The sequence below is a fragment of the Sapajus apella genome, unplaced genomic scaffold, assembly GCF_009761245.1.
Source record: "Sapajus apella isolate SASKATOON/1434 unplaced genomic scaffold, GSC_monkey_1.0 scaffold14, whole genome shotgun sequence".
In the NCBI taxonomy this organism is placed as follows: Eukaryota; Metazoa; Chordata; class Mammalia; order Primates; family Cebidae; genus Sapajus; species Sapajus apella.
The window spans coordinates 9,335,671-9,347,617 of record NW_022436954.1 but is presented as its reverse complement, the minus strand read 5'-3'; the positions used below and the strand labels follow the sequence as shown (position 1 = coordinate 9,347,617).

The window sequence follows — 11,947 nt, the reverse complement described above, 5'->3', positions numbered from 1 at the left end:
CTTCCTGTGTTTCCCACATGCGAATGCCAGGCCATGGCATTGGGTGGTAGAGGGGGCTCTCCTAGCTGGGCCTGGGCACCAGGGGGGGTCCCCACGCTTGTGTCTCTCCGTATCCCCTCCCTCTCCTGCCACCATCCTGCCCGCTTCTCCCTGCTGCCTCTGATGTGCATTCTGGGACCCGGAACTCAGTGGAAATGACCCAAAAACATTGATCACGAAGTCAGAAGGTGGAGACCAGCCTGACCAACATGGTGAAACCCCGTTTCTACTAAAAATACAGAAAAAAAATTAGCCGGGTGTGGTGGCACATGTGTGTAATCCCAGTTACTCAGGAGGCTGAGGCAGAAGAATCACTTGAACCTGGGAGGCGAAGGTTGCAGCGAGCTGAGGTCACACCACTGCCCTCCAGCCTGGGTGACTAAGCAAGACTCGGTCTCAAAAACAAAACAAAACAAGCAAAAAAAAAACATTGGCTCACCTTGCTCTCAGCAGCCAACCCCCACCCAATTCTAAAACAGCACTGGGAACCACCTCTTAGCAGCTGACCCCCACCCAAGGAGGGCGGCATGGAGGGGCTTGCAGAGACCATCTTCCTCACATCGTCCCTCCCTAGCTCTCCCCAAGGGCAGTCTGCCCTCCCACTCCTGTGCCAGCCAGCCACCACAGTGCCAGGGCAAACGGGATTCCTGGCCACCTTAGAAGGGGCTGAAGAAGGCCAGGTGCGGTGGCTCACACCAGTAATCCCAGCACTTTGGAAGCCTGAGGCGGGCAGATCACGAGGTCAGGAGATCGAGACCATCCTGGCCAACATGGTGACACCCCACCTCTACTAAAAATACAAAAATTAGTTGGGCATGGTGGCACGCACCTGTAGTCCCAGCTATTCGAAAGGTTGAGGCAGGAGAATTGCTTGGACCTGGCAGGCGGAGGTTGCAGTGAGCTGAGATCCTGCCACTGTACTCCAGCCTGGTGACAGTGAGATTCGGCCTCCAAGAAAAAAGGGTCGGGGGCTGGAGGCTGAAGGCTCTGGAGGCTGATTCTGTCTTGTGGCACCCGTGCCCATATGTGCAGTGGCTCATTCAGACCCACAGGCTGTGGGGAGGCTGATACTACGCTCGCCCAGGGTCACCAGTTCATAGGCACAGAGATTGGGTCCTGGGTGTGTCTGACCCCAGAGCCTGGGAAGCTTCCAAAGGAACATGCCAGGAGCACTTGTCCAGTCAGCCTCCTACAAGCCCCCATGCTGCTCTGGCATCGTCTCTGGGCTCGCCCTCCTGGTAGGGCTGAGCCTGGGAAGGTGTGCCAAGGAAGGACCAAGAGGCACTGGCTAGTCAACACCTCAGGGCCTCCCTTTGGCTTTGTAGCTGCTCCCAGCATGGATGGGGAGGGCTCCCGAATAGACCTCACCCCTGGTTCCCCAACCCCCACTTTGCCTGGCTGAAATCTAGCCAGGTAGGGACAGGCAGCAGACTGGGTGGGGTACGTGTGGCTCCCTAGCGGCCATGGGCTGTCCTGAGTAAGGCCTGGCATTATAGAAGCCCTGAGCGAGGAAGCAGAAATGCCCCGGATTCACCAAGCAGCCCTGGGGAGTCCTTTGCCCTCCCTGGCCCTGTGGGCCACAGTCCCCGGGGGTAGGCTAGAGGCCAGAGGGGGCCCAAGGATGCCATTATCTCAACACCAGCTTACCCTAGGCCTTGCCTCCTAGTGGACTCATCCTTCAAGGTTGCAAGACCCTGGCAAGAATGCCTCCCGCCCTCTGCCCGGGGCCTGTGCCCCGCCTCCAGGATGGCAACCTGCCCAGGCCCCCCAACCCTGCCAGGTGGAAATCCAGGGTCCATCACCCATAACAACCTTGGGGCTCAGGGTTGGGGAGACTGAATTCCAAATGGACGCTGGGGCTATGAGTGAACCAGGTAAATCTTGGCCCAGCCTCACCGGGCACTTCGGAGCTTCTCTGTGGCTTCCCCAGCCCCGTCCAGCCCTGCCTTGCCTTTGAGCACTTCCCCCAGTCAAGAAGCTGGGGACATTCATATCTGCTCTCTGCTTAACCACGCCCTCCTGTCCCTGTACTCAGCTGACCACCTTGCCAACACCGCCAGAATTGTGAGTTTCTAACCCCTATCCCCTGCCAAAGTCATAGTGCCCGAATATTCAAGGCCCTTAGTGATCAAACCCCAATGTCTTCATCACAGGCCATGAGGCTGAGCCCAGAGAGAGGAAAGGACTGGTCTGAGGCCACACACACAGCAGCAGGATTCTGCCTTTAGCTCGCAGGCTCCTGGTCACCTCTCCTGCACTGAAAGGGCTGGTTCCCAGACCAAGGCACCCTGTCCCCATCCCATCAAATGTCAGACAGCTCCCAGGAGGCCCAGCCAGTGGCTGGCCAGAGGGGTGGCAGCAGTGGAGGGCAGTTAGTCTCTGTGGAAGAGATAAGAGTGGGGTGGCTACGCAGATAAAAGGGTATCCGCTTTGTGGGTGGTGGGGGGCATCTGCAGGGCCCCAGGCCTAGGCTGTGTGTGTGTGTGTGTGTGTGTGTGTCTGTGTGTGTGTGTGTGTGTGTGTGTGTGTGTGTGTCTGTGTGTGTGTCTGCAGCACCAGAGGCAGATTCTCCTCGGGTGTCTGGCTGGATACTCCAAAGCCCTCTGGACCCAGTGGGACGGGAGAGGAAGTCTACCAAGTTGGCCAGGGCAGAGCTGGCAGCTGCCGAGGCTGGGCTTGGGCTGATGTCAGGAGCGGACAGCCCTTCCTTGTGTGACACACTGCCTCGGGGACATCAGGACTCCTCAGCTGACCTGGCTGCACCATCCCTCGAGAGATATGCCCCTCTGGATAAGAAGCTGCCTCTCAAAGAATCCCTGTTCAAACATTTGAGAGGGAAATGGGGTGCTGTGTGGAAGGCTTGCCCCAGGCTGAAATGCCAGTGCCCATGAGACTATTTTTAGAAAAAAATTTTTTTTTTTTGCCTGAGATGGAGTCTTGCTCTGGTGCCAGGCTGGAGTGCAGTGGCAGGATATCGGCTCACTGCCACCTCCACCTCCCAGGTTCAAACGATTCTCCTGCCTCAGCCTCCTGAGTAGCTGGGATTACGGGTGCCCACCAACATGCCCAGCTAATTTTTGTATTTTTAGTAGAGACGGGGTTTCACCAGGTTGACCAGGATGGTCTCGATCTCCTGACCTTGTGATCCACCCGCCTCGGCCTCCCAAAGTGCTGGGATTACAGGCGTGAGCCACTGCGCCCGGTCTCGTTTTCCTTCTCTAACCAGACTGGCTTCATACACAGAACAAGCAGCCACCCAGCGCACTAAGATTTCAGGATCACGTCCCCATTGTCTTCCACCATCACAAATGCTTTGCTTTGTATTTTAAAGGCATTCAGGTCTTTTTCTTCTACATTGTCCCATTCAAGAGCAAGTGTCCAAGATAAAGAGTGACAGCAGCCAGGCCAAGCGGTAGTGCTGGCTCATTGCCCCAGGACATAGTGTGTGTGTGGGGACCCTTGAGAAACCCACTGCCTGTTCTGTCACAAAAGAGTTAGTTGCCCCCCGTCCCCCCCCAGCCATTCCCCACATGCCAGGCAGGGGCTGGCTCCTGGGCATCATCACTTCCAACATCTACCTGGGCTGGGAGACCCATAGTAGCAAATGTTGGTGATTGAAGGAACAAAGCAACGCTGTGGTTTTGGCTTCCTTGGGGATCTGTTTTTCCTCTGGGCCCAGGTCTTTCGTGCAGACAGTAAAAACACTGGCCAGGTGAGGTGGCTCACGCCTGTAATCCCAGCACTTTGGGAGGCTGAGGCGGGCGGATCACAAGGTCAAGAGTTTGAGACCAGCCTGGCCAACATAGTGAAACCCCATCTCTACTAACAATACAAAAAATTAGCCAGATGTGGTGGCACACACCTGTAGTCCCAGCTACTTGGGAGGCTGAGGCAGGAAAATCGCTTGAACCGAACTGGGAGGAGGAGGTTGCAGAGAGCCAAGATGGCACCACTGCATTCCAGCCTGGGTGACAGCAGAAGACTGCATCTCAAAAAAAAAAAAAAGAACACAGTTTTTCAGAGGTTTCACCAAAGCCTCTTTTTACAAACCTGGCCTCTGTGCCCTAAGCCTTTGTTCTGAGATGAAGAGACCAACAGATGGAGAAGGGGGAGCTGAGCTCAGGACTGAGAGGGTGACCTGCTCCCAGGGGCTCTAGCATGGGGGACATTGGGACAAAGAAAAGATTCCCCCAATAGTGATGGATCCCAGGCGGTCGGAGAAACCTAGGAGTGGCAGCTGAGGGCGGGGCCTCCCAGGGGTCTGCGAAGCAAGTTACCAGGTAACTGCCCTTGGCCACCACCAGGGGCAGCAAGGAGCACGCCCCGCCCCACACTGGCACAGATGCTCCAGGTGCCCCTGGGTGGCGCTGCAGGCTCTGCTGTCGTGGGTCCTCGGTGTTAGCATCTCCCTGGTGAGCTCCTCGGAGCCAGCGTGCAGCGATCCCTACCAGGGTATGGATGGAGCCCTGCCAGGCCAGGGATGGAGGGAATGCCATTCAGAGCCTGCCCTGGCTCAGGGTGCCCGCATGGCACCAGGAGCAAGCAGGATTTAAACAGGTGGGACAGGAAGGGGGTGTCTCCACAGAGGAAACAGCCTGTGCAGAAACCCTGAATGCAAGCCACACACTGGGCGTGCCTTTGAGGCAGGAAGTACCTTTCAAGGAGCATCCAGTCTTACCCTCGGTTGAAAACTGAGGCTCAGAGAAGGCAAAGAACTTGTCCCAGGTGACAGAGCAAATGGTAACCCCGGGGCATTGGGTTATATGCATAAAATTTGTGAATAAACTTCTGTGCCTGCTGCTCTGCCCTTTGCCAAGAGCCTTTCTTCCATCACCATAGGTGCTACTGCTCAGAGGGGTCAAGGAACTCCCCCGAGGTCACAGAGCCTGCTTCCTGGCAGAGACAGGACTTACCCCGACCCCACCCCCAAGTCTGTCTGACTTGAGTGGATCAGGGTGGGGCTGGGTGACCACACCTGGAGAAGTGCAGGTACCTCACTCACAGCCAAGCTGAAGGGGCTGCCACCCTCTGCTTCCCCCACCTGCCAGGAGGTCTCTGCTGGCACTACCCTTGGCTGGGAGGCCATGGGGAGCTTTGGGCTGTCTGTTCCTGGGCCTGGGAGATGATGTGAGCCAAGGAGGGCCTCCCCCAGTGCTCCCCTGCCTCAGAAGTCAGGGTGAAGGAAGCAGGACCCAGACATCCCATCTGTCTGTCTGTCATCCTCAGAAAACACACACCAAGGTCTCCTGGGCCAGCTCTGGGCTGCCACCAGCCTCCAGCAGCGAATGAGGTCAGTATTCTAGGTGCTGTCACCCTGGCCACAGGCTGGGCAGGGCACGGGAGGAGCCCTGTGGGTCCAAGAGAACATCCTAGAAGGGGGGCCCCTTGGAAGAGCAGCAAGGGCTCATGGGAATGTGCAGACGGCCCTGCCCCGCAGAGAGGAAGCAGGTGCGAGACTGTGGTGATCAGCTTTAGCCCTGAGAGGAGCTTTCTAGCTGTCTCGGAAGAGAAGACGTTCATGGGCAGCTACACTCAGGGCCAGTTGTGTGTGTGTGTGTGGAGTGGGGGTGGGTTGATGAGGCAGCGCAGGCTTCCCCTCCAGCTCCATCCCTGGAGGATGGTTCTGGGAAGGGCCAAACAGGAATTGGAAGAATTCGCACCTTTTCCATCTCCCAAAGAGAACCCAGTCCAGACCAATGGAAGCCCAGACAAAGTGGGGGGCAATCCCTGCAGCTGGTGGGGCGACCCGGGCTCCCACTCCAGAAAGGCCTCAGAGACATCCTCACTCAGCTAATTTTTCAAGCTGCCGACCATCAGATGAAACCCTCAGCTCGGCTTGGAGCTGCTGGGGTGTGTGGGTGCTGGGGACTGAGTGATCCAGCCAGATCTTCTTCCCAATTCTGGGCGCCCCAAGAAGCAACTCAAAGCCCTCCACAGAACTGTCCAAAACACACAGGCACAGTCCAGCCATTGCTAGACGAGCCCGAGACCTGACTCCAGGGACTCGGGGACAGGAATGGCCAAACTGCGGGGGTCCAGCTTCTTCATTGCAGTAACTACAGGCAGGCACCTGGTCCCCGGTGGGCTTCAGGGAGATTGACGTTGCCTTCTTGGGACATGGGGCAAAGGCTGGTGGCCCACTGCGTGGGGCCCTTTGATGCCCCCATCATAGAGGGCTGTGGGAGGCCAGTGCAGGTCCAGAGCCACAACCATCTTCCCCAACCCGTGTCCAGAGGTGTCTACAGACACGGCCCCCAGGCCTGGGTCCTCATCTGCTGGGCCCGCTCATCCGATCATGCAGAAGGGTCAAGTGACTTGAAGCCCAGCATGCACAGGAAGTGAATAGGCCCTGGGGCGGGTCCAAGTCCAGACAGCCATGGGCATCTAGAGCTGAAGGGAGCTCCTCAGTGTTCCCTGCCCCCGCCCCAACAACACACACAGGGCTGAGAGCCTGAATGCAGTTGGGGCATCTGGGCAGACGCCAGCTTCAAAACTCATGCAAATTTACCACTCCACTCCATAATACATCTGGATGTATTTTAATATTAAAAATAACAGCTTTCCCCTGATTCTTGCTCTAGGAAAATGTGCTATGCTCTCCTTCCCTCTACCCCGTCCCATTAAGCCCACAGCCAAGGCCTAGGGCTGCTGAAAACACATGTGAGGGGGCTGAGGGGAAGATAACAGTACCAGGAGGGCAGGCAGGGCACCCCCAGGCTGGCCAGTGGAGGGGCAGCGTTGTTGATCCCGCCAGGGGCTGGCTTGGCTGCTGGTGCCCTGAGCCCTTCTGTGCCCGCGGGGGTGCTGCCTTCAGTGATGGAGGTAGGTGTCCAGCCAGATGTCACCAGACTTCTTCAGGGACCTGGGAGGTTGGCGTGGGCGTTAGGAGCTCAGTTGCAAGATGCTTACACCCTATATCCCCCATGGTAAGTGTCAGTGGAAATATCCCATTCCGTGTGGGTTCCCTTCCCTGGGGGCAGGCAGCGATGCGGGACCCAGAGGCTGGGTTGTGAGAACAGCTGAGTGCTCATTCTCTGGAGTGGACTCTAGACCAGGTGAGCGGTGTGGGGTAGGGGAGCTGGACGGTAGCCAAGGCCAAGTTCAGGCATGAGCCTCGGGGGAGCTGTCCCTCCTGTACCCAGTTCTCTATTGCCTCCTCCTGCTGGGCACTGCAACCCAGAGATAGAACCTGCCCACCCAATGTTGGGCCCAATATTGAGCAGAGGAGCCAGAAACGTCAACAACTTGCTAGGAAGCTCCGTGCCAGGTGCTCTAAAGGGGCTGTGCCAAATGCCAGGGGCCCAGAGCATCAGGCTGGGAGGGGTCATGGAGAAGTGGGTGTCTGAACACCAGCACAGGAAGGAAGGGCATCCAAGTAAGAGGAACAGCGTGTGCAAAGGCACAGAGGTGTGAGACCTAGAATCTGGCCTCTGTTCCCCATCTCCAAGGTGGCCACAGGGCTGAGTGGCCTCCACTCTACTCTTTCCACTTCAACTCCTGCCCGCCAGTCATTCCCAGTAGGGGCGGCTTTCCAAGATGCAAGCCGGGCATGTCCCTCCTCTGAGCGCCTGCATGCCTGCCTCAGTTATCTATGCCATGAGCTTGGCATTCAGGGTCAAATGCTCTCTGCCTGAACACTCTTCGCCAGATGTCCCCAGGGCGAGGCCTCTCCCCTCCTCCTTGTCCCTGCTCACATGCCAGCCTGTCGATACTGCCCATCCTACCACCTTATTAAAAATGCAGCCCCAGCTGGGTGTGGTGGCTCATGCCTGTAATCCTAGCACTTTGGGAGGCTGAGGCGGGCGGATCATGAGGTCAGGAGATTGAGACCAGCCTGGTCAACATGGTCAAACTCTGTTGCTATTTAAAAAAAAAAAAAAACTACAAAAAATAGCTGGGCGTGGTGGCGGGTGCCTATAATCCCAGCTACTTGGGAGGCTGAAGCAGGAGAATCACTTGAATCCTCGAGACAGAGGTTGTAGTAAAACTGAGATCCCACCACTGCAGTCCAGCCTGGGCGACAGAGTGAGACTGTCTCAAAAACAAACAAACAAAAAAAATCATCTCAGGCGGCCAAGGGAAGGTAGATCCCCTCACATGCCCTCCAAAAAGTACCCTCTGTATAGCAGGCTTGCAGGGTGAACTTCATGCAGGTGGTCCTTATGAACTTGCCAACCACTGGAGACTGATAAACGTCTACAGGAGGGAGTTCTCTGTGCCATGAGCTTGGCATTTAGGGTCAAGCATCAGTTATCAGACAGTTTTGCTTGAAGATGCATAGCCCTTGCCATCCAACAGGCTGTGTTCCTACAGTGGGAGATGAAAACAGGCTCCAGGGAGCTTCCTGCCTTCTTGGAGCTGAGCAAACAGCAAGCAGTTAAAATAACAAATAAGTAAATTACAGAAAATGGGAGATGTGCTTTGGCAAAACAATAAAAGCCCCTCAGGGTGGGGAGAGGTGAGGGGAGCAGGTGACCAGGCAGGGGCTGCATTTTTTTTTTTTTTTTTTTTTTTTTTGAGACAAGAGTCTCACTTTGTCTCCCAGGCTGGAGTGCAGTGGCGCCATCTCGGCTCACTGCAACCTCTGCCTCCCAGGTTCAATCAATTCTCTTGCCTCAGCCTCCTGAGTAGCTGGGACTACAGGTGCATGTTGCCATGCTCGGCTAGTTTTTTGTATTATTTTAGTAGAAATGAGGTTTCACCGTGTTGCCCAGGCTGGTCTCGAACTCCTGACCTCAACTAATCTGCCTACCTCAGCCTCCCCAAGTGCTGGGATTACAAGCATGAGCCACTGCTCCCAGCCCTGTGACACGGCTTCTGTTCATAAGTCCCTATTAAGTGTTTCTTTCCGAGAAACTGGATCTGTCAGCTTCTTTCCTTCAGCCTTTGGGGGTAGGTTTGCATAGACCTGCTCACCACAGACACCGCTGTGTTTGTGGGACAGCCCGAGTCTGTGGTAGGTGCTCCAGAAATTCTTGCTGTGTGCATGAAGGCTGGGGAAGCGGGGAAGGGCATGGGACGAGGACAGAAAGACCTGAATGGCAGCTCTTAGGGAGGGGCCCGTAAGGCTCAGAGGCCCCAGCAGGGCAGAAGGAGGCTGACCTGGACAAGAGCAGGCACAGACCCCGGGGAAGCCACCGGAGCCAAGGGTTCGGGCGGCAGCCTCACCTGACAATGTCCACCAGCGCAGTAAGGAAGGGCTTCACCTCATAGCTAAGGCCGTGCTTGGCACACAGCGACTTGACCAGCGGGGCCACCCGGCTGTAGTTGTGTCTTGGCATCCTGGGAAAGAGGCTGGGGGCGGGGAGCGTGTGCTGGCACCTGAACTGGGAGGTTTCCAGCAAGAGGCCCTGCCCACTGGTCTCCTCCCACGACCCACTCCCCACTTCCCACAGGCCCCCAGCACCCGCACTCACTGGTGCTCGATCTGGAAGTCGAGGTGGCCGCTGAACCAGTCGACGAAAGGCGAGGGCTCCACATTGCAGGTGGCTACCAGCTGTCGGAAGCCGGCGGGGCACAGGTGAGGAGCCGTCGCAGATCCCCGATCCCACGGCACTGTCCCCCACCTGGCAGCCCCACCAGGGCCTCATCCCTCCTTTGCCAGCTGGCTCCTAGCTGGGATACTCCCCGCCCCACCCAGGATGGGCCCCACCCAGCCCCCCTACTGCTGCCCACCTGAGAGCTGACCCAGTCCCGGTGCTTCTCATGGCCGATCTCCTTGGGGATGTGGTTTATCTGTGTGATCCACACAAACCAGTGGCTCTCCAGGACCCTGTGGAGGAGGCTTGGGCACTGCCCTAGGTCTAGCTCACCACTGAGGCACCCTGAGTGGAGGCTGGAGGGCGGCTGTCCCTGGGTGGCCTCGGCTTCCTTATCTGTACAATAGGATTGTGGTAATCGCCCCCTTGCCAGTGTTTAAAGAAACTGAATGGAGCAGTGTCCACTGTGAGGCTGAGCCCAGAGCAGCCCTGCTCTCAAAGGAGGACACCCATGGGGCCACTTACAAGCCACGCCATGCTCCCTAAACCCGCTGACCCTGGGCTTCTCTCACGCTTGTGTTTATGTGATTCCGCCAGTGAGCCAGGGAGGCAGTAACCCCGGGCCCATTTTGCAGACAGGGAAAGGGAGGCTCTGGTGGGGGGTGCAGTGGAGTCACCTGTCACCTGTGTGTGACCTCACCACTCCCTGCCATACCTGACAGCAACAAAGAAGAGCAGCACCCCAGGGACGCCGTAGAAGGGGAGGTAGGATAAGAAGAAGCGGGCATAGAAGCTGGCGGCCCAGAGCAAGTCCTGCAGAGGAGGGCAGAGGCGACACCGAGGGGTCATCAGGCGCCCGGGGGTCTGGAGGCCTGGCAGGTGGGAGGGGGACCTCAGGTTCCAACCCTTCTGCCTGATTTGCCTCAGAACCCAGGACAGGCCACCACCCCCTCTGGTTTTCTCAGTTGGGTAAAGGAACAGGGTCCTTGCCTTGCCAGCTCACAGGGCTGACCTTAGAGATGAAGGTGTCATGCAGGGTGTGTTGGGGAAGGTCCTGCCAGGGACACAGAGGTCTGGCAGAGGTGGCCCAGCAATTCCTTCCAAGAGGACACCCTCATTGAGAGAGACCTCCACATCTTCCATTCCTCAACCCCCACACGCACGCAGTCACTGGCACACTTGCTCTCCTGCTGCGCGCACACATGCAAACCACACCGTGGCACGCACATGTGCACCCAGTGTGCCTTCATGGGCAGGTACTGTCCCCCGAGACACTACCTCCTGCCACAGCAGCCGGATGCCCGCGGTTCTGGGCAACCCCACTCACCGCCCACTGCATGCACACCAGCATGTACGCCAGATTTTCCACTTCAAAGTTCACCAGGATGAGCATCGGTGGACCAACTGCAAGAAGGGGCATGAGTGTGCTCAGGAGTGGGGCCGGGCTGCCGAGGCAGGTGGGCAGCAGAGTGAGGGGGTTACCCCAGGAATGCTCCTGGGGCCTCCTGCACCCAGTTCTGGTCACATCCATCTGGTGCTGCTGGTCACGTCCATCTGGGATGACCCCACATCGCCCCTGACCCTGTGTCCAAGCCTCCCCAGGCTGTCCTCATCCCACAACCTCCCACCTCCCTTCTGCCACAGGTCAGGGCCAGCCTTGAGTGCTCGTTCTGTCCACCCCAACAATGGCCCAAAGTGTCTAGGGCCCCAGACCGCTCTAGTGTGAGGGAAGGAAGAAATTCTAAGTAGGGCTTGAGGAAGCTCCCAGCAGGGCTGTGATGGCCTGTGGCTGCCAGGTGTCCCAGGCAGGGCAAACAGCTGGGGAAAGTCATGGTGCTGGGACAGTATGTACAGGCTGCAGAGGCTGGGTGGGTGCCATGACAAGGAAGTGGAGGTGGCTGGGAGTGGTCCAGGACAGCAGGGAGGACAGTGCAGGCCCAGGGACACCCCCACCCCAGGAGGACAGATGGACACTCACTCAGGAAGAAGTACAGGTGCTGGTGGTTGTAGGGTAGGTACCTGCGTTTCTTCTTGCCGTACTGTGGAGACAGGCAGTGGCTGGAGACAGCAGCTCTCCAGGCCACCTCCTTCTCCCAGGCAAGGTCACAGGGCTGGCTGGGGCCAAGGGTCAAAGGCAACTCTAGATTCTAGCAACCAGGTTGGTTGTCCCCAGCAGGTTGGGAGGTGGGAAGGAAAGACACGGGAGCAGGGCTCAGCCCAGCTAGAGTGAAGGCGAGATCAGGAAATAAGTCAGGGGCTAGGTCAAGGGTTAGATCAGGGACTAGGTCAGGGGCTAGATCAGGGACTAGGTCAGGGGCTAGATCAGGAACTAGGTGAAGGGCTAGATCAGGGGCTAGATCAGGGGCTAGGTCAGGGGCTAGGTCAGGGGCTAGATCAGGGGCTAGGTCAGGGGCTAGATCAGGGGCTAG

General features: G+C 57.4%; 1 protein-coding gene across 1 annotated transcript in view; it reads right to left on the bottom strand.

The window, feature by feature from the left end:
* Positions 1 to 6,562: 6,562 nt before the first annotated feature.
* The window catches only part of FADS3 (fatty acid desaturase 3), a 20,899-nt gene continuing 15,514 nt past the window's right edge, over positions 6,563 to 11,947 (bottom strand). Inside the window, exons 6-12 of the mRNA XM_032283166.1 lie at positions 11,497 to 11,557; positions 10,846 to 10,922; positions 10,234 to 10,331; positions 9,715 to 9,811; positions 9,456 to 9,535; positions 9,208 to 9,333; positions 6,563 to 6,901 (exon numbers count right to left, since the gene is read on the bottom strand). Of these exons, the coding sequence (XP_032139057.1) occupies positions 6,850 to 6,901; positions 9,208 to 9,333; positions 9,456 to 9,535; positions 9,715 to 9,811; positions 10,234 to 10,331; positions 10,846 to 10,922; positions 11,497 to 11,557 (591 nt within the window). The 3' untranslated portion in view covers positions 6,563 to 6,849. The remainder of the gene's footprint in view (positions 6,902 to 9,207; positions 9,334 to 9,455; positions 9,536 to 9,714; positions 9,812 to 10,233; positions 10,332 to 10,845; positions 10,923 to 11,496; positions 11,558 to 11,947) is intronic.